At 40.1% G+C, this 27,101-nt stretch overlaps 1 protein-coding gene across 2 annotated transcripts in view; it reads left to right on the forward strand.

Moving 5' to 3' along the window:
- LOC126365943 (BRCA1-associated RING domain protein 1-like) overlaps window positions 1-27,101 on the forward strand; it is a 169,977-nt gene that overhangs the window by 33,785 nt on the left and 109,091 nt on the right. Inside the window, exons 3-4 of one of the 2 annotated variants that reach the window (XM_050008719.1) lie at window positions 6,165-6,654; window positions 13,042-13,137. In XM_050008719.1, coding sequence (XP_049864676.1) covers window positions 6,165-6,654; window positions 13,042-13,137 — 586 coding nt within the window. The remainder of the gene's footprint in view (window positions 1-6,164; window positions 6,655-13,041; window positions 13,138-27,101) is intronic. The other variant, XM_050008720.1, reaches the window with a different exon arrangement.

Below are 27,101 nucleotides of genomic sequence, written 5' to 3' on the forward strand. Positions count from 1 at the left end.
ACTTAGAAGATGCGACAAACTCTCTAAATAGACAGCCTATGTCATACTTGTCCGTCTGCTGGAATATTGCTGTGTGGTGTGGGATCCTTACCAGGTAGGACTGATGGAGGACATCGAAAAAGTGCAAAGAAGGACAGCTCGTTTCGTGTTATTGTGCAAAAGAGGTGAGAGTGTCACTGATACGATACGCGAGTTGGGGTGGCAGTCTCTGAAACAAAGGCAGTTTTCTTTGCAGCGAGGTCTATTTACGAAATTACAATCATCAGCTTTATCTTCTGAATGCGAAAATATTTTTTTGACACCCACCTATGTAGGGAGAAATGATCATCATAATAAAATAAGAGAAATCAGAGCTCGAACGGAAAGATTTAGGTCTTCCTTTTTCCCACACACCATTCGACAGTGGAATGGTCGAGAAGTAGTATGAAAATGATTCGATGAAACCTTTGCCTGGTACTTCAGTGTGAATTGTGAAGTAACCATGTAGATGTAGATGAAGACAGATGATCTAATGGCTACACAAAAGGCAACTGGTCTGAGCTAAACCAAAATGTTCCTAGCTTGGCTAGGAAGAGAGCACTTAGATTCCTCAAATTGCAACTCTGCATGAGGCCTTCTCAAACATTTACTTACATATACATCAGCATTTTGCGAACCATTATGAGGTGCATGGCAGAGGGTGCACCCCATTTTAACAGTTATTAGGGCTTCTTCCTGCTCCATTCACATATGGAATGCAGGAAGAATGATTGTTTGAATGTCTCTGTGTATGCAGTAATTATTCTAATCTTATCCGCACGATCCGTATGTGAGTGCTACGTAGGGTGTTGTAGTATACTCCTAGAGCAGTCATTTAAAGCTGCTTCTTGAAACTTTGGTAATAGTCTTTCTCAGGTTAGTTTATGTTTATCTTCAAGAGGCATCCAGTTCAGTTCTTTCAGTATCTCTGTGGCATTCTCCCATGGATTAAACAAGCCTGTGACCATTTGTGCTGCCCTTCTCTGTGTACGTTCACTGTCCCCTGTTAGTCCTATCTGGTGTAGGTCCCACCCACTTGAACAATATTCTAGAACCGGCTGTTGAGTGATTTGTAAGTGATTTCCTTTGTAGATTGATTGCACTTCCCCAGTATTCTAACAGTAAACTGCAGACTACTACCTGATTTACCAATTACTGACCCTATGTGATCATTCCACTTCGTATCCCTACAAAGTGTTACACCTAGGTATTTATACATGTTGGCTGATTCCAAGAGTGACGCATTGACATTGTAGTCATCGGATACTACGTGTTTTTTTTTGTCTGAAGTGCAAAATTTTACATTTTTGAACATATAGAGCAATTTGCCAATCTCCGTGCCACATTGAAATATTATCAAGATCTGACTGAATATTTATGCAGCTTCCTTCAGATAGTTTTTCATTAGATATAACTGCATCATGTGCAAAAAGTCTGATTTCACTATTAATATTTTCAGCAAGGGTCTCAACACACTTCGCTGGGACACACCTGAAGTTGCTTCTACATCTGACAACTCTCCATCCAAGATAAAATGCTGCATCCTCCCTACCAAAAAGTCCTCAATCCAGACAAATTTCACTTGATAACCCATGTGATCATACTTTGGACAGTAAGCATAGATGTGGTAGTGAGTAAAATGCTTTTCAGAAATAAAGAAATATGGCAGCTACCTGACCGCCTTGAACCAAAGCTTCCAGTATGTGGTGTGAGAAAAGTGTGAGTTGAGTTTCACATGATTGATGTTTTCAAAATCCATGCTGGTTGGCATTGAGGTGGTAATTCCTTTCAAGATACCTCATTATGTTGGAGTTCAGAGTATGTTTTGAGCTATTTCGCGACCATGACTGTCCCCATATATAAGAATTCGGCCCTTCTTGTACTTCTGGTTCTTCTCGCTTCTACTGCCGTTTTGGAATAGTTTCTTGCATACATTTTCATGGATTACACTGTCATTTCTTTCACGGACTTCACTGTCGTTACATTGAACTATTTGTTTATGTTCACTCACTAGGTTAGCATTAATACAGGAGTTTGGGACTTGGCGTTTTTTGAAATTATCACTGGCAATTTTTTTACAGTTTGAACGGTTGTTTTTAGTTTGCACGGATTTTAATGCTGCAACTTCCGCCATCGGTATTTCGTCAAGAATCTGATACCTGTTTTGAGTTACAATAGTCGGAAAGCATTCCTTTGTTTTTGATTTAGGCCTACTACCGTTCAACAGGCACTGCCGATCAATTTCGTTCACCTTTTTATTTAGTGATGTAACCTCAGCTTTTAAACACTGAATTTCACGTATTAAATCTTCAACTAATGCTGAGAATTCGCACTTACAGTCACAACTTTTTGCATTTGTAATTTTACCTGTAATGTTCTAAGACTGTACAACAAATCGATGTCAAGGATATTGGACAGTAGTTTTGTGGATCGCTCAGCTATCCTTCTTGTAAATGGGTATGACCTGTGCCATGACCTGTGCCTTTTTCCGAGAACTGAGCACAGTTTTTTGTTTCAGGGATCTATGATGGATTATAGGTAGAAGAAGGGCTTACTCAGCTGCAGATTGAGTATAGTGTGTGACAGGGAATTATTCAATTTTAATGACTTCAGCCTTTTCTCAACACCACTGACGTTAATACTTATTCCATTTACGTTGTCAGTGATACAAGGATTAAATTGGGGCAATCCTCCTAGGTTTACCTTTGTAAAGGGACATTGGAAAACGGAGTTAAGTACTTCAGCTTTTGCGTTGCTACCCTGTTTCAGTTCCTGTCTCATTTGCTAAGGACTGGGCATGAACTTTGGTGCCACTAACAGACTTTACATATGACTACAATTTCTATGGCTTCTGTGAAAGATCGTTTGACAATATTCTGCCACGGCAGTCATTGAAGGCATCACGCATTGCTCTCGTGACAGCCAAATGAGTCTCATTGAGCATCTATCTATCTACAGCCCTACGTTTGGTTTTACAAGTATTACGCAGTAATGTCTGTTTCCTTATAAGTTTCTGTACAGTGACTGTTCCCTCCCCTTATGAACTCTTCTACTGGGTACATATCTATCCAGTGCATGGTCAAATATTGTGTTAAATGAGAGTTCCTTCTGCATACTCCTGCCCTGTGCTGAAAGTTTCAAGATCCTCAGTGAGATATGACACTAAGTTTTTATCTAGTTTACTGAACATGTATATCTTTCTGCTTGTGTTAGTTGTCCTTTGTCTTTTGTAATCATTGTTGCCACAGAGGCAGTATATATTTATTTCCATTGTGAGTGGGGTTCCAACTATCTGTTGTAGGTAGTTTTCGGAGAACGCATTTAGTAAAGCTTCACAGGATGTTTAGTCACACCCACCACTAATGAAACTGTAATTTTCTCAATTAATTGTTGGATGATTAAAGTGTCCACCAATGCTTACAGTATGACTGGGGAATTTACATGAAAGTGAACTGAGGTTTTCTCTAAAGCTTTCAGCTATATCAGTAGATGAGTCTGGTGGGCGATAGAAGGATCCATGTATCATTTTATGCCCACACTTGATACTGAGTTCTGCCCAATCAGTCTCACATGCAGTTTCAATTTCTATTTCGGTGGATTTTGTTACAATACTTCCACACTGTAGCAGTGTAGGTGTAAAGTTTCTTTTCCAACATTAATTATATCATCTCGTCACGGACTACTTTGATTACACTTATGATTTCCGGTCAGCAGTCAGTTTCCACTCACGTGCACTTTAACATATTCAGAGTGATCGTGACGAAGGCATCAACTTTCTGAACTTAAGGTCGACAGGAACATGCGTTTAAGATGTGGGTACGAGATTCTCAACGCAGCTCCGGAAGAAACCAAGTGTCATGTGCCAGTCAAATTTAAGTTTATTACATAAGTATCAGTAGTGTAAAAACATACTATGTTCATTTTTGGTAGTAAATTTAATAATCTGAAAATGATGAACATGTAGCATCTACACAAACAAGTCATTTACTTGTAGCCTGTAACATTACTCATCCACATAATTATGTAACATCCACATAATACGTAACTAAGTAACTAAGAAACCCATTCCAACTGAAAAAAAGTATGAGAGATAGGTGCACAAGCTGTGGGAAGTTAGATTTGGTCAACATATATTGGTGCAATAAACTGTCTTCTCTGGGTGTAAATATTTATCAATACTTTAATCAGATTTCATATCAGTCCACACTAGACATTAACTTTGAGGATGTTCGTGAAAATTAGATGTTTGTTGGAACTACATATTCAGACATTACGCCTATTGAGGCGTTTTCGACACTATGAAGTGTGAATTTATAGGAAATTAGACTTTCAGAAAATCAAGTCACTATATAGAGGAGGCATTGGCAGACAGACACAATAAAAGTGATTGCTAGAACTATTCCAGCTGTCTGATAAAGGCTGTCATCAGATGTGGTCTGACATCAGATGTGGTCTGATAGCTGAATAATATATAGCAGTCTTTTGCAATTGCGTCTGTCTGCCACCGAACGCCTCCTGTATGTGGTAGTTAGGATCTGTCGTTTTGTATTGTTCGTTGTTCCCTACGAGATTTTAAGTGTTTATTTTGTTTCATAAAATAAGTATTCTTATTTGTATGGTTCAATGCCTCTAGTACGATTGCAGCAGCACTTCACTTTCATTTATTGACTTTCTAGGGCATACTGGAACTTTTGGCAGGCACCCTCGAACTATTACTCATAAAATTACTATTTTTTTTGAATATTTTTCTTGTATTTGCATTGTTCAGGAAATGCCGGCTGTGTTTTATTTTTTTGGCATTTGGTACTGGTTTGTGGTACATACAAAGAAACTTGCTTTACCCAAACAATGCACAAAAACTCTACATATTTCACCAATACAATTTAGCAGATCTGAAACAGACCAAGTCAGGAAAAATCTTCAGATCCATACTAATTTTATATGTGAATTCAGTTTTCGTATCTTTACTTGTTTTGATGTATCAAACAGTGTCGTTGGGGATTACAAACTGAACATTGTAATCTCCTCCCTTCTTCCTACTTCCATCAGTTGTCCACATTAAACAATGTCCAATCAAAGTAATTAATAAGCAGTCTTTCATGAAGATTTGAGAGGAGTGAAGATGACAATAATCTTTCTAGCTTAACTTAGCTTGTCATTTTGAGATGGCTCCAGTTCATCTTGTCTAGGCTCTGAACACTATGGAACTTAACAGCAGAGGTCATCAGTCTCTTGTCTAGGGTTCTGATTCTTGAAACTGAAAATGTCACATCAGGTCCTCAGGTTTTAATTAAGTAAATATGAAGATTGTTGTTCCAGCATTTTTTTTTACATAAATATATTTTCTCACATTTGAGTATATCATACAGTATTTTGATTTTTCACACTAACAAAGGCGAAATTACATTGTTTGCACAAAAATACAAAAATATATCTGATCACACAGAGGCATGCTTATGACTTCCACACTCTGCAGAAATAACAATATTCCAAAGGGTTTACAATTTTTCTTAACAGATTAATTTTTATTAGTTTCTGTTACATTATTAATTTTGGTTATTATTTCATAAATGAATCCAGAAATAAACATAGTAAACATTACAGGATTGTGTAATTAATAATAGAAATCTTAAGTGTGCCAGTAATTCGTAATTGGAAATGTTTCTAAAAAAAAAAAAAAAAAAAAAAAAAATTCAACTGTAGATTCACAACTAGTACTTACCGATTATAACATGGAAACTAAAATATTTTATAAAGTAATTCCATTTCATAAATTTTAGCTTAAAATTATGTGAAAGTTTTCGAAAGAGCAACTGAGATAATATTGACCTTTCCAAAATTCAAAAAAGATTACTGGTATCGACAACTGTTGTTGAGGAAAAGCGTTAGTAGAGGATTGTGTCCATGTGTGCAATTGTACCTATGTTGAAGCCAGAACTAGCCATTTATATAGATGACGGGCTCTTTATCTGTTTTCAATTTTAAGTGTATATTGATAGTGAAACATAGTTTATATTTTAAAATTTTATCTATTTAAATGACATATGCTGGTATGCAATTGAAATTGTTTCCTTTGATAATAATGCATTGAACAAATATTGAGAACATGGTGATTTGTATTAGTGTGCACTTCTTGTCTTCCACAGTGATCCATTATCAGAAGATCTACACTTGAATGAGGGGTGTCGGCAACTGACAACTGCAGTTGACAGTGTTGGTCTACCACAGAAGACAGCACATTTAAAATCATCAAGAAATTCATCAGCTGTTAAAACCTATTCAAGAAAATCTATGCAGAAGAACAATGATGATCAACATTATTCTCACCATAAGATAAAGGATGATACATGCGAACAGAGGGAAACTGATGATTTTACTGTTAAATCAAAAATTGCTGCAGAAGCTGTCAACGTGCAGAATAAACGGCCTCCGAAACGTTCGGTCAGTAAAGGTCGCAGATCCAGGAAGGCGTCAGGTAGCAACTCAGTAACAAACTCTGATGAACCATTAGTAACTCAGAGGACCAGTAGAGAAAAATCAAAAAGTAAAAAGACAGCTCAGTCTCCTAAGGCTACATCAGCCAAAGATAAAAGAAATGCAAAGGGTGAAACGCCTCTGCAAGTTGCATGTATAAAGGTAAGCTACTTTAAGAAGTAACAAAGAGAAATTGTAGGGAAGGCAGTAGCTGTGATTTTGTAAAGGATCGACTTAAGTGCCTTATTGATTTTGAAATCGTAGGTGAAGGATCTTTTGCACGTTATTGAACTGTAAACCTTTGCTTTAGAAATTGGCTACATACTATTGGAAAAATTAGACAGGCATTGTGTACTTACTGTAGCTGAAGAGGGCTGGAGATTCCTCCATTAGGCTCGGTTGTAATACTAACATCATCAGTGAAAGTAACTACAGGGTGGCGGAAGGTGTGGAGCCACTCTTCTAAATCAAAAATATTTGGATAAACAAATTGAATAGTGTGAAATGGAACTGGGGAGGGGGGGCAAACCTGTGAGGCTATGTTACCAACATGATGCCCTTTTTGGATTCAACTTGTAATTTTCAAATGAAAGTCTTTAGTTTGATGGCAAACAGAAAATTAAAAGAGGAAAACAATAGTGTCTTTCATTCCAGCATAGCTTTATTCATTCTTGAGTTATGTTACATTTTGCATAGATTGAGGAAATGCTGGTAATAATATGTGAATTCTACACGATGTACTCGATGAGTTGTTCAGCACATTGTAAGGTTGTTGTTACTCACTTCACCCATTCTTCATGGCTGTAATCGACAAATGTTCCGGAGTGTGAGCAGAAGCATTGACGATCTGCTCTCTACAGCATGCTGAGTTTCTGACCGTTGCTGCACATACGACTGCCTTCACACGTCTACTTGGACAGAAGTGTAATGGACTTAAATCTGGAGAATGTCACGTCCACTCCACTGGTTCTTTACGACCTGTCCACTCCCTAGGAAAATGGAAATCCAGATATGCCCAGATGGCTAACCTCTAATGAGATGGGGTAGTATTGTGCTGGAAGAAAGTTTTAAATCTCCCGTCTTTAGACAGCAGCGATGGCAGCAGATCTTCATCCGACAGCTTTAGAGAATGTACTGCCGGTAGTATACCCTGAGTGAAGAACAGGCTACCAATACGAGAACCCCATATTACTTTCAGTGTGTGAACTGTACTTTATGGCTCCATCTGTTGAGGATTGACTTCTGAGCAATACCTCTGAATTCATGTCGCTCTCTGTTGGCATAGATATTAGCTCTATCTGTGAACAGATTGAAAGAGGTGAAATGATGGTTTTTGAACTGCTTGGAAATCATTTGTCCTGCAAAGTGAGCCCTATGCTCAGGATTGCCCATGGTGACAAGTTGTAAAATGCACGTTGTAGGGATGCCATATATAGGTGCCCAAAACTATGATTATTGAAGTATGACTGACCCAAGTTTCCTGCGAGATGTATAGAGTACTACAGCCACTGTCGATGGACCAGCTTTGGATTTGTATGCGACAGAACGAATTTCACTGAATGTCACAAGAAGTTCCACCACTGCGCCAATGGTTAGTGGAGAGCCTGCCTTATGGGTGGCACCAGCCAAAACCCTCTGTGAAAACATGGATGCTCCTCTCTCCTGATATTGGAATGGTTTCAGTGTATTCAGCTTGTGTTTGTGCCATCAGTGTTTGGTCACCTGTGAGGAAGAAACATCAGTTATAAACTGAGAATGGATAAATGTATGCTCAAATGAAAGGCACCATTATTTTTCTCATGTGATTCTCTATCTACAATGTAGGAAAAGACAGACTGCTACTTACCACAAAGACGACACGTTAAGTTGCAGACAGACACAGTTAAAAGAAATGGACATAAAGCTTTTGGTCACAGCCTTTATCAGCAAAAGAGAAACAAAGAAACACACACCATTCATACACACAAGCAAGCACACCTCATGCACACATGACCACCATCTCTCGCAGTGCGGGCCAGGATGCCACTATCACGTGGGATTGGAGCAACAATAAGGGGGCAGGCAAGGGGAAGGGGTAATAATGTACAGGTGCGTGGTCAGAGGAATGCTGTCTGCTGCAGTGTGCAGAGACTAGAATGCTAACAGGTGTTGCTTCAGGAGATTGTGGAGTAGGCAGGTGGGAAGAAAGGAACAAAAAAAGGAGATGGGCAGGTGTGTTGGCAGAGGGCAGCAAACCGAGAGTGTGGGCGGCGATGTGGGGGAGGAGATGATAGAAGACAGGGGTTGGAAACTATCGAATGGAGGGTGTGGGGACATTTTGTTACCGTAGGTTGAGGCCGGGATAATTGCGGGAGTGGAGGGTGTGTGCAGTTGAGAGAAGTCGGTGGTGGACAAGGAGGATCCAGATGGCTTGGGTAGTGAAGTAGCCATTGAAGTCAAGCATGTTGTGCCACAGGGTGGTCTACTTTGCTCTTGGCCATAGTTTGGCAGTGGGCATTCATCCTGGTGGACAGCTGGTTGGTTGTCATATCAATAAAAAAGGCTGCGCATGGTTGCAGCAGAGTTGGTAAATGACATGTCTACTTTCACAAGTGGCCCGGCCCTTGATGGGGTGGGTTAAATCTATGACAGGACTGGAATAGGAAGTGCTGGGTTGGAGATTGGGAAGGTCTTGCACCCCAGTCTTCCACAGGGATATTATGTTCCTTGTGGCAAGGGGTTGGGAGTGTGTGTGGCATAAAGATGGACAAGGATGTTACAGAGATTGAGTGGATGACGGAACTCTGCTTTAAGAGGAGCGGGTAGGATCTCAGGTAGGATGTCCCTCGTTTAAGGGCACGATGATAGGTAAACAGAGCCGTGGCGAAGGATGTGGTTCAGTTGTTTCAATCCGGGGTAGTACTGGCTGACGAAGGGGGCACACCTTAGTGGCTGGTTCTTGGGAATGCTGGAAGGATTGGGGAAATGTCATGGGAGTTTTGTCACTGCAGATAAGTTGCCCCCGGGTGGCCAAGCTGTGTGAGAGAGATTTTTTGGTGTAAAAGGGATGTCAGCTGTTTAAATGCAGATACTGTTGGCGGTTGGTGGGTAGAATGTGGACAGAGGTGCAGATGGAGTCATCAGAATGAAAGAGGTCAACATCTTGGAAGGTGGCATGGATTGAGGAGGACCAGGTGAAGCAGATGAATGAGAAGGTGTTGAGGTTGTGAAGGAATGAAGACAGGGTGTCTTGGCTCTGAGTCCAGATCATGAAGACATCATCAGTGAACCTGAACCAGACCAAGGTTTTTGGGTTTGGGAGGCTAGGAAGGTCTCCTCTAGATGGCCCATAAACAGGTTAGCATAGGAAGGTGCCTTGTAGGTGCCCGTGGCTGTGATGCCGATTTGTTTGTATACCTTCCCTTCGAAGAAGAAGTAGCTGTGGGTTAGGATAAAGTTAGAAAGGTGTGTGAGGAGTGAGGTTGTGTGTTTGCAACCCGGAACGATGTTGGGAAAGATAGTGTTCAATAGCAGTAAGACCATGGGCATGAGGGATGTTGGTGTATAGGGAGGTGGCATCAACAGTGACAAGCAGGGATCCAGACATAAAGGGGTGGGTGTGGTGGAGAATTGGTGAAGGAAGTGGTTGGTATATTTGATGTGAAAGGCTAGATTATGGGCAATTGGTTGAAGGTTTTGGTTGGTGAGGACTGAAATTGTTTCAGTGGAGGCACAATAACCAGCCACAATGGGATGTCCAGGATTGTTGGGTTTGTGGATTTTGGTGAGCATGTAGGAGATGGGTGTGCGGCATGTCATAGGAGTGAGGAGTGAAAGTAGGGAAGAGGTTCTGGGAAGGGCCTAAGGCTTTAAGTAGGGGATGGAGATTATGTTGACTTTTGGAATGGGATCACTCTGGCAGAGTTTATAGGTAAAGGAATCGGGTAATTTGTGGAGGACTTCCACCAGTTAGTCATTGTGATTTATAACAACAGTGTTAGAACCTTTGTCTGCAAGTAGGAAGATTATGTCGGAATTTGTTTTGAGGTTGTGTATGGCTACTCTTTTTTTCTGCAGAAACGTTGGTATTCTGAGGTAGGGACCTGGGGAAGGGAAGTAAGGATAAGTTGGAGGTAAGAAATCCTGAAGGTGACCGGCAGATAGTTAGGTGGGAGGGAGAGGATCACAGTTGGATGGTGGTATGAACTGGAGAGACAGTTGGAATTAGGTTGGTGTTATTTGGTGGCAAAGAAGTGCTTCCATTGAAGGTATCGGGAGAAGAACAGATCTTTGACAAGTCCAGCATGGTTAAATTTGAGTGTAGGGCTAAGAGTGAAGCCTTTGGATGGAACTGAAACTTCTGTGGAGTTGAGGGTTATGGTGGAAAGACTACCAATAGTGTTATGGGACTGTTTGGCTCTTTATTTGGTAGTGTGTTGGTAGTGAGTTTTGGAGGATGTGACAAGTTGGAAATGCCCCCTAGGCAGGGTTTAGGTGCTATGAGGAGTGGGCGAGGAGGAACACTGTGCATAGGGTGGGGGTGGGATAGTGGTGCCCCGAGGAGGAGTTGGGATGTCAGCAGGTTGGATAACTTATGGAGGTGGCGTCTGGAAAGCTCCTTCAGGTGCTGGAGAGCAAGGAACTCAATTTCAGAGATGTGGTGAATGGAGCAGGAATTGCACAGTAGAAGTATCTTACGGAGGGTGCAGAGGTAGTTGTGGGATGCCTATGCCATGGAGATGTGTGTTTGCAGTGCCATGTTTGTGATGGCCAGAATCTGCAGACAGAATCTGAAAAGCTGAAGGTCATTGTGAAAGGAAGGGTGGGATTAAGAGAAAGGAATTTTAGTGATTAGGCCATTTGGGAGGATCCCATCATTGTGGGCAGTGTTTGAGGAATGGGTTATGTGACTGGGTTTACCCTCCACCGAACAGTTTCCATCCCCTCTGTTCTGTCATCTCTTTTTGATCCTTTTAACCCACCCTCTGCCAATGCACCCACCCATCTTTCCCCAATCTTCTCCTTTTCACTCAACATCTCTGCCCTGCAACCACCTGACACTGTGCCTGTTGGGATTCTAGTCCATGCACACTCCACTAAGCAGTGTTCCTCTGTTCCTTCACCAATACACTACTTCCCCTTCCCGTACTCCTTTCTCTTCGGACTGCTACTTCCATATCATATGACAGTTGATTCTGCCTGAGCTGCTGAAGTTGGCAGTCGTGTGTGTGAGGTGTGCTTGCTTGTGTGTATGAATGGTGTGTGTTTCTCTGTTTCTCTTTTGTTGATGAAGGCTGTTTCCGAAAGCATTATGCAAGTGTCTCTTAATTGTGCCTGTCTGCAACTTCATGTGTCTTCTTTATGGTAAGCAGCAATCTGTATTTTCCTACACTGTTGATATTCCTATGTGGAGTTTCAATTGTTTATAATTCTCTGTTTGTTTGACATTTCACATACTCCCTTTCCCATTTGAAAATTACGAGTTGCATCCAGCTTCCAAGACGGCTGCCATGTTACACGTTTTCCCTCCATCCATCTCACACTACTTGACTTTAAATTTATATTCATCCAAAAGGAGGGTGAGTCCAACTTGTAGATCATCCTGCATTTCAAATTCTTGGATATTCCATCTTAAGAGCCATTTGCAGCAATAGTTACTTATTATTTATCAGAATCGGAACCATTACTTTCATTATTAACACGCTGTCAAATATTACACTATTTCTTGCACATTTGTCATCACAGTCAACCATTTTCTTGTATTTCACAGCTTTGTATGCGGGTATTTTGTTTTATTTGTTTACTTGCTTTACAGAAATATTGAATGATCTCAAATGTAATTGCACCTTATCATTAATGTTGGGAACAAGATAACTTACTTTCTCACTGGCCCCCTAAACAGGTGCACTGCAGGATATGTTATTTTGGTCTTGTTTCCTAGATCTCTGCAAAATCCCACAGGTTTATGTTTATGAACCATGGGGAAAGAAGAAGCAGGTAGGAAAAGGAAGTTGTAACAGCATGAGTGGGATGTTAACTTCTGACAATCTTCTCAGTGACAATGAAGCACAGGCAGCAGATGAGGAATGATATTATTTTCTTTTTCCTGTTATTTGGTGTCACTAAACTACTGAATCACACAGTTTATAGTCATAATTTTTACTTCGTATTTATTGTACTTTCACACTAGTAAAAAACCGGAACATTACTCCAGCCATGTGCTGTATCTGCTGCTGAACTGTTATTACACTGCTGCAGTCTGTCTCGTCAGATTCGAACATTTTCTATTAACAAAATGCATGACAGACTGCATACAGCACAGTCATTCACAGAGTTGGGTGACACACTGACAGTACTCAGTGCTTATGAGTTTTTGTTGTTAAGAAAAGCTGTGGTGGTATTAACTGTTAATTCTAACTATTTCAGCTTTCATTCATAACAGTCACTGTGTTATGTTAAATACAGAAATGACTACAGTATCCTTATGAGGAGCTATTTAGATTGTACAGAATGGTCTGCACCAACTGTGCCATATTTCTGTGCCATTTTAACCATTCTGGGATGTTTCAGTCGTTTGGGCAGACTTCTCGTCCAGGGGTTCCAACCACTGAAATGCTCAGGCAGCATTTTGAAGCAGAACTTCCAATGCAGAAGTATTACACACCTGTAAGGTCTTTTTTTAAAATTTATTTTGTGTGTCTTACTGACTTCTGTGAAGTTAGCCGGCTTTATTGGTACACTCACTTCCAACGTTATTTATGTCTTATGGGTGTGTTTAGTTGGTTTACACATGTAAAATATACAACAAATCAAAATTGGTATAAAGTGAAAAAACTTATGTGCTCAGATTACATGCTTCTTCACAAGTTATTCTGCATTTTTGGAGCTGCTATTTGTGTGTGCACATGCTTGATTATTTTACAGTATTCATACTTTGTTTTGTGCTTTTGTGGTGAAGTTTTTGGATCATCTCACTAAAAGAAATTTATATGTACATATTATAGTTTGTTGAAGTGGTCACTCATCATGGTGAAATCTAAGCTGTGACTAATGATGGTACATTGTGTGATTGTTATATTACCACTGCAGAAAGTTATGAGATGTGTCCAGCTCTAAACACAATCCTCTGTGTGTTACTTCCTTACAGCACTACTAATGTTTTTGTGAAAATACATTACTTTCTTACTGTTTGTTTTAACTCTTGGTCAAAGCAATTGCCACACTCAATTTGTGCTGGACAAGGTTTTCTTGTTAGCCCTTGTTGTTTGGAAATGATTTGTACTTAGTGTAAGTCCTTCTGTGAATACTGTTCTAAAGTGTATGATGTTTTTGAACAACAGTAGTTTCACCAAGTAAACAAACATGTAATGTACTTACCTTCCTAAATGTTTCTTCTGTACACTGAACCTTTTCGCTTCTCTGTGTAAGAGAGCCCTCTCTTGGTAATTATAGAGGAACTAGTTACAAAAGTGCTTATTTCTTCCAAGTACTCTGAGCCATTGTTGTCAGCATCATACTTGGGTTGGTGCCTTCAGACATTTTCGTATATATAATTAATGTTTCAGATGCAAATCTTATTGTTGATTGAAAATATGATTATTGATTGCTACACACATGTCTTCTCTCTTTGTGTCTGTATGAGACAATATAGATCAAAAGAGTGATTGCCACAATTATCTTTCTATGACGCTTGGCTGATGAGTTGAGATGTGGTGAAGGTGGCAGACTGTTTCTCAGCCTCTGACTATTATTAGATGAGAGATTTTCCGAAAACATTCTTGACTCTTGGTCCAGCATAAATGCTTTGGAACTTAATTCTTTATTTGCTGAGCCATGTCATTTAGTGAAATCGAGTATGTCTCATGTTTCTGAAATTGTCAGAGGACTTTACTTATGTGCCAATGACTTCAAAAAGATGTTCAGTATAACTGCAGATTGACTATGAATATTTATGATTTCAGAAGTCATCCTGAAAGAGAATACAATTTTTCTTGGAAAAAAAATGTGCCCATTTTGAGATGATGCCAGCTATGTCTGATTCATCTACTTTCAGATAAACTGTTAGGACTGAAATTCTTGCCAGTGGAGTAACATTTTGGTTTTTACAGAGTATGTTTCTCTTCTCTCCCCCTCCTCCCTCAACCTCTTTCCATGAACATCGAAACATAATTGCTTTATGATTACAAAGAAATCCTCCATTTGGACTTACCTGTCAAAGTTCTTTTACTCTAGTGTTCTGAACATTTTTTTTATAATTTATGATTTTTTTCCAAAAATGCCAATCCATAAAATTTTGATTAGTACTATATAGTTCTACATTCCCTGAAAAGGAGAGCTTCCACTTTTAGGTTGAAGAGGTTTTATAAGCAATTGAAATTTTTGCCATACATAAAAACTGTTTTATTACCACATTATTATGTAACAGGCTCATAAAAATCAAAACCTAGCCTTATTAAACATAATTTTAGTTTTGAAAGATGAGTAAGAGACATTTTTTAAGCATTTTAAATTGTTCCAAAATGTGTGTGAAAGATCCAAAGACTTAAAGGTTTAAATTTATAAAACTTCAGTGCACTCCGTTTTGTACTGAAATTATCCAGTCATTGAACTAAAAATGTGTTCCGCTGCACCCTTTGATATAGAGTGATGCCTTCCTGTTGAATCAACAGGAACTGGAGCACTTAAAACCTTCAAAACATTGTGAACAGGAAGTGAGCACTGATGGTGTTGTTGCTGTCTATCAGCTGGAAACTTAGGTCCAGCAGCTGGTCCATGTGGTAGCATAAAGTTCACTACAATTTCTTTTAACTCCTAACTGGTGTCTGTAATCTCTGCAATCCACCAGTCACAGTCATACACGCACACCACAAACATACCCCTTCTCAGGTTGTGTATCTGAATATTATCCTGCTGTTTCTGAGGTGTTGGCTGAACGAACAAAATTTCTTCTTTCTTGCTCTGTAAAGTGCGAGCAGTATAAATTCGCCCATCACTTTGAGTCCAAAAATGTGTCTTCTGAATTACTTTCACAGGAATAGTTTGTTTGGACCATTCTTCTTTTTCTGCTCACGAAATTCTTCGATTTCCTCTTTGGACAAAAGAATGAAGGCTGTGGATGTGTAAGATTTTGCAACTCATAAAATCCTCAGCATTCTGAATTACAGCTGTATTTGGTCTGGAAGCATTATGTTTTGTAGCATGGTGCTTCAGCAGGCCTCAAACACCATTGCTAAATCCCTTCCCATGACCAGTAGCACTGTATACCCAGTCAGTTGGCACAAGCGGCTTACTCAATTCAAAAAGCTGGTAATGATTTTTAAAATGACTTGGAGCACCATGAGAAATAGTCATGATCTTCTCTGCTCCTGTTTGCAGTTGAAGACTTTGTGCATTGCTAGCAAAGCATGTGCTGAGTCATGTTCTGTGTCATTACTTATAACTGCAACACTTGTGGTCTTGTTTTGAAAATAATTCACTCTTTTAAAAATTGAAACCTGGTCATTTTGCCAATGATACCCTTTTACTTCTTGTGAAGCACTAACTCTCACTGACCATTTACCAAGTTCATCAATGAAACTGTCAAAGGCAACAGTTTTCTTAATTAGTTTATTTTCCTCCCATGTCACATATATGATTCTGCAGAGTTATCTGCTATGACTTCCAGGCCAAATGTTCATAAAGACAGTCCTCCCTTTCCAGGGCAGTCACCACAGTCATGAAACAAACAAGTCCCTTGGTTTACGTCACAGATTACTAATGACTTCACACGCCCAACCAAGGTGTCATATGTCACATGCTCCAGTAAGTTCTTCAAAGTTACCATACAACGTTCAAAATTCGTGCAGTACACACATAAACGGACATCTCTTGGTGGGTGTGGAGCTACCCACTTCGGTTGTAGTGCATAAAATTTTGATCTTCCAGTATGTGAAGTCGTATAGCTGTTCCTACAAATTGCAAAAGTTTCTTTAATACTGCGTGTCATGCACCTCTTCACTTTAATCACTTTTTCAGCTTCAACTGTTACAGTTATAGTGTCTTTTTTGTTGGCACTCTGGTGAGAACAGTCCCATTTATCTCCCAGATAAAATTACTGCACTATTTGAGCTTGAGCTGATTCTACAGGATAAGCATAATAGGGATTTGGTCTTCCAAAGACTCCTTTTACAACCTCACATTTCTTGATTTATCTACCACGTACAAGGGTCAGAACTTAAATAGTGGCAACTATTTATTCACAACCGATACAAAAGAGTTTCATGTTTGCACTTGTTGCTGTCATTCAAAGTAGTCATCAGCGTTGTGTACATCTACATGGTTACTCTGCAATTCACGCTTAAGTGCCTGGCAGAGGGTTCATCGATCCATTTTCATACTACCTCTCAACCATTCCACTCTTGAATGCTGCGTGGGAAAAAGGAACACCTAAATCTTTCTCCCTACGTAGGTGGGTGTCAACAAAATATTTTCACATTTAGAAGAGAAAGTTGGTGATTGAAATTTCATAAATAGATCTTGCCGGAAAGCAAACCACCTTTGTTACAGTGACTGCCCCCCCCCCCCTCCCCCCCCCCCCACCCCCAACTTGCGTGTCACCCTTACTGCGCGATAACACAAAACGAGCTGCCTGTCTTTGCACTTTTTTCTGAGGACTTTGATTTGATTCCGCAGATCAAGGAACCACTTCGTGGCATTTGCTTCAGAACTGTTCCAGAGATTCAACAGGCTTTAGACCAGTCCACTCGCACCACCAACAGAACACGCTCTGCTAATGGTATATTATGCCTTCCACATTGCTGGCAGCGAGCATGTAGAATCCGCTACCAGCGATGTGGAAGGAGTAGTGTACCGTTAGCAGAGCCTGTTCTGTTGATGGTGCGAATGGACCGGTCTAAAGCCTGTTGAATCTCTGGAACAGTTCTGAAGCAAATGCCACGAAGTGGTTCCTTCATCTTCGGAATCAAATCAAAGTCACAAAGACTTAAGTCCGGGGAGTATGGTGGATGATACAGTACTTCCCAGTCCCATCGACCCAACAGAGCATCCACAGCTTGCACTGTATGTGTCTGCGCATTGTCGTGGAAAATGATGGGTGGGTTGCGCAAAAAGTGTCGCTGCTTCTTTCGCGAAGCTGGTTGCAGGTGATGCTCCAGAAATGAACAGTAATACTGTGCATTAACGGTCTGCTGTGGAGGAACATAATGCGTTAGAGTAACACCATCACAGTCATACACGAGAATCACCATAACTTTCACCATACTGAGGCTCTGACACACTATTGACTTTCGCGGCGATCCATAATGATGCCATTTGTTGGATTGGCTCATACAATGTGACCCATGTCTCTCATCCAGTGTTGAGATAGAGCATCAGAAAGCCTCTCCTTCCCACTCATAGCACTCCAAGTGTGTCTGAGCACCGTCGTAACACACCCATTTCTGCTTTTCCATCAAGTCATGCTGAACTCATCCTGATGCAATTTTTCACATACCCAGGCATTCCTTCAGGATGCGAAGTACAGTCATATGTGCTAATCCGGTTTCGTGGGCGAGCACACAAATTGTATGGCGTCAATCACTGCCCACTAATGTAGCAACAGCATGCACTACTTCTTCAGAGATGCTAGGACAACCTGCTCGATGCATATCTGCCACAGTTTGCCTACCTTTGTTGAAGGCTTTTACCCAACATGCCACTCTTCTGTACGGCAATGCTGATTCCCCGCATGCCTCTTTAAGACCTCGATGACACTGTTGTGTTGTAGACCTCTGGCACATTCAATCTTGATCCAACTCCGTTGTTCCAGTTTCGTAAACATAGTGACACTGTTACATTAGACCGCTCGCTCACAAGTGACTGTGTTTCCCTCGATTGTGCGCACCCCGGTGACGTCACATGTGTGAGTCCATGTTCTCGGAGGTAAGGTAGGTATATCAACAATGTGTTCTATCAGCAACAATAGTAGATTCTATTGCATAGTGTCTTCCCAGCAGTGTTGCCACTATTTAAGTTCCAACCTATGTAATTTGATACTGATGGAACATGGTTCAAAATTGTTTTCTTTGAAAATGTTTCTGGAATAATAGTTAAACCTTGCACCTTTTCACTGTAGGATGCAAAATATTCAACAGTTGAATTGACGTGTGAAAAATTCCTGTCAAGAGGTGCAAGAGTGCTTTCGTTCGTTTTCTTCTGAAGATGGAATTTCTACTTTGAAGAGTGTGGTCAGCTTTGCTGCAGTGTATTCAACCATGGCTTTAGCAATTTCTCGCACTCTCTTGATGCATAGAGCTTATGACTCAACTTCACTGACCACAGTTTCTTAACAGGACTAACACCTAACTCTGTAATTGACTGGTTCAGGGTATTTAATTCGTCCTCTATTGATGCAAAATCTGCATCATCTGCACCATGGAAAGCTTCACCTTGTTCAGATACTATAATTGTTGTTATTCTGTCAAAACATTTAGAACACAAAAAGTTGTCAATGGATACATCTTCACTTTGAAACAGTCTTCAAATGAGAACACTTATTCCCAATCTGAACAAAGTAGGTTTTTTTGTGTGTCTTATGTAGCATTTTTTTATGGATATGCAAATGGTAAGCACACTTCACTCTCATGTGGCCCCAGTCAGAAGACATTTCAAACAGTCCTTTTCACTGCAATTGTGTCAACTGGCAAATTCCTCACCAAAACACAGAGCTCACTGGATGCTCTCAGATTTCTTAGAAGCCTCTTCAGTAAACAAATCAGCACTGAACAACTACAATACAGAAACCTGCAATGAACAACCACGACAGAGAAACAACAACAGAATGTAAGAAATATCTGCAACGATGAAAGTGGAAAGAAATAACTCCAACAAAGAAAGTGATAAGAAATAACTGCAACAAAGACAATATAAATAAACATTCTAACACAGAAATTAGTAAGAGCCAACTTCTGCGAAGACATACATTACCCTTGAAAGTTTTAAAAAAGATTTTTAAAAATAAAACCTGCCCAACTTAAAAGTGGAATTTCTCCTTTATAGAGAACATAGTACTACATGGTACTAATCAACAGAAAAAATCAAACTTTTCTGGATTGGCATTTCTGAAATTTTTTTCTGTAAATTATAAAAAAAATTCAAAAGGCAACAGTAAAAGAACTTTTCTCAAATATGTCCAAATGGAGGTTACCATTGTAATCATAAAACAATTATCTTTCAAATAAAAAAACTAACAAAATATCTAAAACAGTTACAGAGATACAGCATTTTAAATTTTTTTCCGAAATTCACATCTTCGAAATGGTATTTGTAGTGTCATCTTTGGGGACCTATATCTCGGGGCAGGAATTTTTTTGCAGAAAGCAAAAAATATGTGTTTCTAACTTATCCTGAACTTTTACATATGCTACATACAATAACATCAGAGAGTATAAAGGTAACCCCCTTGCCTGAAGTGATAAGATTATGCCTTATGCAATGTGTCGTGCTCAAGATTTTCTCTGCTAATCGTGTAACCAGGTACTGTCAGGTTATTTATTTCTGTTACAGGCATTATCTTACTTTTATCAGTATTTAAACAATTCATTACAGAATGTGCAAATTTTGTCAACATCTTTCTGCAATGCCTTGCAATCCTCCAATGACTATATTTTCATGTAGACAACAGTATCATCAGCAGACAGTCTTATTTTTGGAAAATAGTGGTTTGCACGCAGCTGTATTGCCAGTTTAATAAACAACTGGTTTTGGTAGAAACGGACCATCCTTAGGTACAATCTGACATTGTAATTGCATGCATGACAAATCATAGCTATTATCAAGCACCACACCATAAACAGTATGTTAATTCAGCTATAATAATGGAGCACATAAAGCACATAGTATATCTGTGGCAATGTCCAACAGCAGCTGACCCCTTCATCATGATCTCACAATATCTACAGTTCCTAGCCATACCTACACATGAACATAGACCAGAAATAGTGGAGACTAAGTTGAGTTCACATAAAAACTAAATTGGGAAGTATAAGCATACTTTAGGCTTATGGTGCAGTAAGAATCTCTGTACGTATTGCTGATGTCACAGGATCTAAATCACTACTAAGTGTTACCTAATGGTCACTGGTTTATATTAAATCAGACTGCAATGACCCTAAAAGTGGTCTTCAAGAGCACTTCAGTTACATGGTCCTAGCTCTGGTAAATATAAAAATAAGTGTAGAAATTAAAAAGCACTATGCAAACACAAAAAAATTGCTGCTTATTTCTAAAAAGATACACATACACTATGTGATCAAAAGTATGCGACACCTGGCTGAAAATGACTTAAAAGTTCGTAGTGCCCTCAAAAAAAAAAAATTGCCAATGCTGGAATTCAGTATGGTGTTGGCCCACTCTTAACCTTGATGATGGCTTCCACTCTTACAGGCATACGTTCAGTCAGGTGCTGGAACTTTTCTTGGGGAATGGCAGCCCATTCTTCACGGAGCGTTGCACTGAGGAGAGGCCTGGCATGAAGTCGGCATTCCATCACATCCCAAAGGTGTTCTGCAGGATTCATGTCAGGGCTCCATGCAGGTCAGTCCATTACAGGGATGTAATTGTCGTGTAACCTCTCCGCCACAGGCAGTGCATTATGAACAGGTGCTCAATCGTGTTAAAAGATCCAATTGCCATCCCCGAATTGCTCTTCAGCAGTGGGAAGCAAGAAGATGCAATATAGGCCTGTTGTGTGATATTGCCATGCAAGACAACAAGGGGTGCAAGTGCCCCCTCCCTCCCCCCCCCCCCCCCCCCCCCCCATGAAAAACAATACCTCACCATAACACCACCGCCTATAAATTTCACTGTTTGCATTACACATGCTGACAGATGAATTCACTGGGCATTCGCCATACCCACACCCTGCCATCCGATTGCCACATTGTGTGCCGTGATTCGTCACTCCACACAACAGTTTTTCCACTGTTCAATCGTCCAATGTTTATACTCCTTATACCAAGCGAGGTGTCATTTGGCATTTACTAGCATGACGTGTGGCTTACAAGCAGCCACTCAAGTTCTCACTTACCGCCTAAGTGACAGAGTACTTGCAGTGGATTCTGATACAGTTTGGAATTCCTGTATGATGGTCTGTATAGATGTTTGCCTATTTCTCATGATGGCCCTCTTCAACTGTCAACGGCTTCTGTCACAATCAACAGACGAGGTCGGCCTTATGCTTTTGTGCTGTACATGTCCCATCACATTTCCGCTTCACTGTCACGGCAGAATGAGTGGACCTAGCAATGTTTAGGAGTGTGGAAATCTCACGTACAGGCGTATGACACAAGTGACACCCAATCACCTGATGACGTTCGAAGTCCGTTCGTTCTGCGGTGTGCCCCTTTCTGCTTTCTCACGATGTCTAATGACTACTGAGGTTGCTGATATGGAGTACCTGGCGGTAGGTGTCCAGATACTTTTGATCAGATAGTGTAAGAAAATTAGCCTTACCACAGTGACAAAACTTGAGGCTTCGGCTGCTGCAAGAGTTGCTGTGTCTAGTGCTGATGACATGTGATCTAAAGCTCATGATCAGTTGTATATTGTATCTTCACTACACAGAAGCTGTCGTATGCAAGTACTTCTAGGTTAAAGACACTGTGGCATGCCTGATCACAATCCTTATTCATAGCAACACGTATGTTCATATTTTTGCAAATGCTTTTTGGCCAGATGTTTGAGCGGAGTGAAATCAAAACGCCTTATAAAATACACATTGGGTTTTGGTCCAAATTGTCATAGACAGATGAATAGTGAGAAATGGACAAATGAGGTATCTAATTGACCGTTATGACGTTTAGTTTCTCAAAATAATATGTAATTACTTGAAAGTAATCAGGACAATTAAGATAAAATTATTTAGTGATTAGAGGGAAACTTTGAAATATTTATTTGTCCTCTGAATCCGTCTTCTATAATACACGCACATGCAGATAAACAAAACATACATTTAATATTGGAAAAATTTATAGTATGATGTGATGGTTTGATGATGTGAAGTGATATAATAAAAATTTACAAACCCTGATTTTGCTTGCTTACTTTTTGTTACTGTTTTATTTTCGCATCCCTCTCACACATACACACATCAAGTGCCTGGTTGGCATATTTATGGATTACAACTCATTACAAGGCTATTAAGCTCTCTCCCTCCCTTCTTCCCTCACTCCCTCCTTCCCTCCCTCTTTCTAAAAGTGTAGCATTTGGTTTTCATAGTTGCAGATGGGATAAATGCAACCTTTTTTGCACATATTTTACATTAGTGTTTGTTTCTTTTACAAAAATCACTCATGCATTCAGATACAGTGTAAAAGCAATGATCAAGCAAGAACATTTTTATGTTCTTATTAAACAAAGTCAGATACTTGCTGTTTTTTTATTTCTGATGGCAGACTGTTGTACAGTTGAATGCTGTGGTTAAATCATGAATTTTTAAAGCCAGAGGTATGCTTGTTTTGAATCATGAACAGCTGTTGCTAGTTGTGTGAGTGAAATGACAAAAAGTTCATCTTTTCAGTGCCTAGTTATTGTGCTATGTTGTGAGCTATAATCTTGTAGACTAATGCTTGCTGCATCCTTGGTATCTTTGATAAAATCACATATGCCCTCTGAGTCATTCTCAATGGCGAGCACCTAAGGGAGCTCAGTGTTTGTTTGCTGGTATGAACTTGGTGAACCGGGTTTTTTGAGTGGAGGACTGTAACCATAAGCTCTGGGCATGCATCAGCAACCACCATGTGGCGCTATGGTGGACCAAAGTGTCTAATTACCTTCAATTAATAATGTGGAATGTACTCAACGACTGTGATATGACTTTCAGAATGACGAAGAACAGTGATCAGTCGTCCTTTCCTTTGAGGCTTTATTAATGAAAACCTAGATTTTGGCTAGCAACTAGCCATTATCAGTGCTAAAAAATGCAAGAAGTACATTGTCAGGCAATAGTACAAAAAGATTGTGGCATAACCTATATTGCTTGTACATTAGATTACATACCAGTATTTCACTCTGTTCTTTGGGCTCCTGTCACAGTTCATTCAAGACTACTGTACAATGAAGGTAGGCTTCACAGAGAACACATCTGTTGGCCATATGGCGCCCTCTATAGGAACTATGCAATACTTTGGTTTAGATGTGTGTATAATGTTAACCGGGTTGCCACAGTTTCTGGAAATCAAGGAATGTCAGGGAATTTCAAACACATCAGGGAAACATCGGGGAAATTTGAAAAAATAAAAAGAAACACTGGAAGTATCTTGTTTTTGTCTCAGTAGATGAAATGGTTTGTTTACTGAGGTGTTGTGCAGCATCGCTGGCCGGGTGTTGCTGAGTATGTGCGCCACTTCCCTACTCCCTCATTACTACTGCCCCCCCCCCCCCCTCTCTCTCTCTCTCTCTCTCTCTCTCTCTCTCTCTCTCTCTCTCTCTCTCTCTCTCTCCTGCCACTCCCTGAGCTTGCAGTCATTGCTGCCACTACTTCTTGCACACCCATTTTCAGACAAAAGCTATGGCTGAAAATTTAGTTGTGAGAGTGTGATTGTCATTTCTGCGTGCCTGTGTGTGGCTCGGTAATCATCTTTATGGTGAGTTGCTACCTATCCTCATTATTATTGATTCTCAGAGTATTTGAGCAAATTATCTGTTGCATGGATTGATCACCATGGTCTCATTTCATCAATATGTTGTCTGCAGCTTGTGAATAACTGGCCACACGAGTGTATTTCCATGATGGGCCAAAACTGCAGGTCGTTTCTGCGGGTATCTGTAATGGATTGGGCCTGCTGATCAGAAGCCATTTGGCTACCAGTAAAGTGCAGGCCCTGCCTGTCGGATATAGTATCACTGATCTGCCTGCAGGCCGGGTCTGTTTGTGTGTGGTGTAATGGAGCAGATATTCAGGTTTTATCCACACACGCAGGACTGCACTGCTCCTCCTCATACATTAAAATTTTGAAATACTGGTATGTAATCTAACATGCAAGCACATCTCCACCGTGGCTTTCACAGTGGCCCAGATTTATTTTAGACTTGACGAATTTAAAAAAATGATTGCAATCCAGTTTTCATTCTTCAACCAGTGTTTTATAACATTTTGATAGGCAACATTGTTTTAAAGTTATGTTACTGATGGCTCTAAAAAAGGGGACTCCCTTGATTATTTGGTGGTATTCTCAAATTGCCTCTTCAGGATTCGCCTTCCCGATGAATATGCTGTATTTTGTACAGAGCTCCATGCGATCCTTATAGCATTTGAGCAGATGAAGTGTCTTTTTCTTATCTGCTCCAATTCCCTCAGTTCCTTATAACAATCAATGTAGCACATGTGACCAAATGTACTTGCTTAAACAGTGGGGCAAGCAGGTATCATTCCACTTGGCACCAAGGCATGTGAGAATTTAGGGGAATGGAACTGGTAGACCATATGCAAAGGAGGCCTGCAGGGAACTTGCTGTGACACAATGTGCTGTTCCCCTGTGGGCTGTCATTTTGACGGTGAGTCAGAGATCTCTGTGTTTGTGGTGGAGGCTGGAATTGATGGACAGTCAGCTGTGGCATTTCTCCTGCCAGTCATTCCGGTGGGATGAAGTGGCCCGGATCTGCCTTTGAATTGAGCACCGTCCTCTCACACGATAGCTTCCTAATCTGGTGAGAGGACCCTGTTATCTGTGATGCCCATGGTGTGAAAATAATTGTACATCACATTTTAAATGAGCGAATTTTATGGTGTGATAAACAGGCAGAAACGGCTTTAGGTTAAGGATCTGTCCTCTATTGTAGCAGATGTTAAGACTGGTGTTGTGAAGGTTTCAAAGTTTTATGGAGTGCCTAGTCTTCAGTGTAACTTTTTAGGCTGGAGATTTCAGTGTGTTTCTGAGTGGCTGCCTCATCATTTTTATCCAGTGATCATCCATCTGCTGTGCTATTGGAAGTCTTTCCACAGCTTTTTCCTGTCTGGTCTAAGTTTGACCTGATATAATAAGTACTTCCATATTTCTGTGTATTTTTAATTGTTGTTGAAGTTTTGTGAATTGTGTTTTATTGACACTTGTATCAAAACATTTTGGCACAACCACTAAAAACCTTGCTGTCATGTGCACTCAATGACATATTGTCATGGAGTGTAAACAAAATTTATGCTGATTTCCACTGAGATGCTTCTCTTCCTCTAAGAAGATCATAAACTTAGGATATGATTCACGACCTTTAACCAGTAGATATTGGTGGTATAATTTCTTAAAAGCTTCTGTTCTTTTGCTCACCTTACATGTTATTTTTGTCCACTCGCACAAGAGCAGTGTCAGGTATCATCTAAGAAAGGTATTAATGTACAGCGTTATCATATAATGAGAACCCAGCCTTCTCCAGTGCCCTGAGATAGGAATATGTGTGGGTGAGTTGTGCTTGTGCAATTGTGTGTGTGTTTTGTAGTTTAGAAGAACTTAGTATTTTAGGAGTCTTTTCATTGTGCCTGTCTGCAACTCGATGCCTTGACTACGCGGTGAGCAGCAATTTCTTCTTTCCACATTGTCATTTAAGAACACTGTCAGTTATGGTACATTTGATCCATACCCGATTTAACAGTTTCGCCATAATTCTATCAAGGCCTTTAACTTCACAAATACCAGGCTTACTTACTTGTGGGCAAATGGAATCACAACACCATTATTCACATGCTGCTGTAGTGTTCCATTGTTGTATTGTCCGCTACAGAGTTGTGAATAGGTACTGCACTGATGTTTCCCATTCTGGCATTATTGTGCCATTGGGTGGTCTCAAGATTGCTAATACAGTGAGGATCAAACCTTGTTTCTTGCAAGTTTGTATGAAAAACCCCATATACAAGGGGGCTTAAAAAAACTGTCAAGATGGTGCTTCCATTATTTGAAAAATTTTTTGTAGTCGTCTTTAGAAATGGCTGATAGGTTTTCCCTCAATTTTTTCTTGACTTCTTCAGTGTTATCTCGGTGTCCTGTCACACCCCTTTTCATGCATGGAAATTGTTTTTGGCAAAGACCTTGTTGGGTGAAAGCTAACTTTCTGACAATCTTTTTGTTGTGCCTTTCTGCAACTCAGCATCTCCAGTATATGGGAGTACCAACTATCCTTTTCATTATATTGTAGTGTTCCATCCTGGATTTTCCATTGTTTGAAACAAGAAAAAGTCACGCATAGCCAGGTCAAGCAAGTACGGTGCATGGGGCAGTTTAACAAAGTCATTTTTAGCCCAAAACTATCTAACCGAGATAGCTGTGTGCGCAGATGCGTTGTGGTGGAAGAACCAGTCTCCTGCCTGCCACAAATTAGGTCTTTTTTAATGAACACTGTGGCCCTTATCTCTTGGCTGTTGAACAATTGTATGTCGATGGTCTGTGAGCACAAGCTCTCAAATTTTTTCAATATTTTTGTCGATTCAGGCAGTTGATGGGCATCCAGAATGAGGTTTGTCATCAATTGGCATGTTGCCATTTTTAAATCAAGCAGGCCACTCTTATTGTTGAGTTTTCCTGTAGCATCTTGTCAGTAAGTTGTTTTCAACATTACAACAGTTTCAGCAGCATTTTTACAGAGTAGAAAACAAAATTTCCCATCTG

Source organism: Schistocerca gregaria, chromosome 4 (assembly GCF_023897955.1).
Source record: "Schistocerca gregaria isolate iqSchGreg1 chromosome 4, iqSchGreg1.2, whole genome shotgun sequence".
NCBI lineage: Eukaryota > Metazoa > Arthropoda > Insecta > Orthoptera > Acrididae > Schistocerca > Schistocerca gregaria.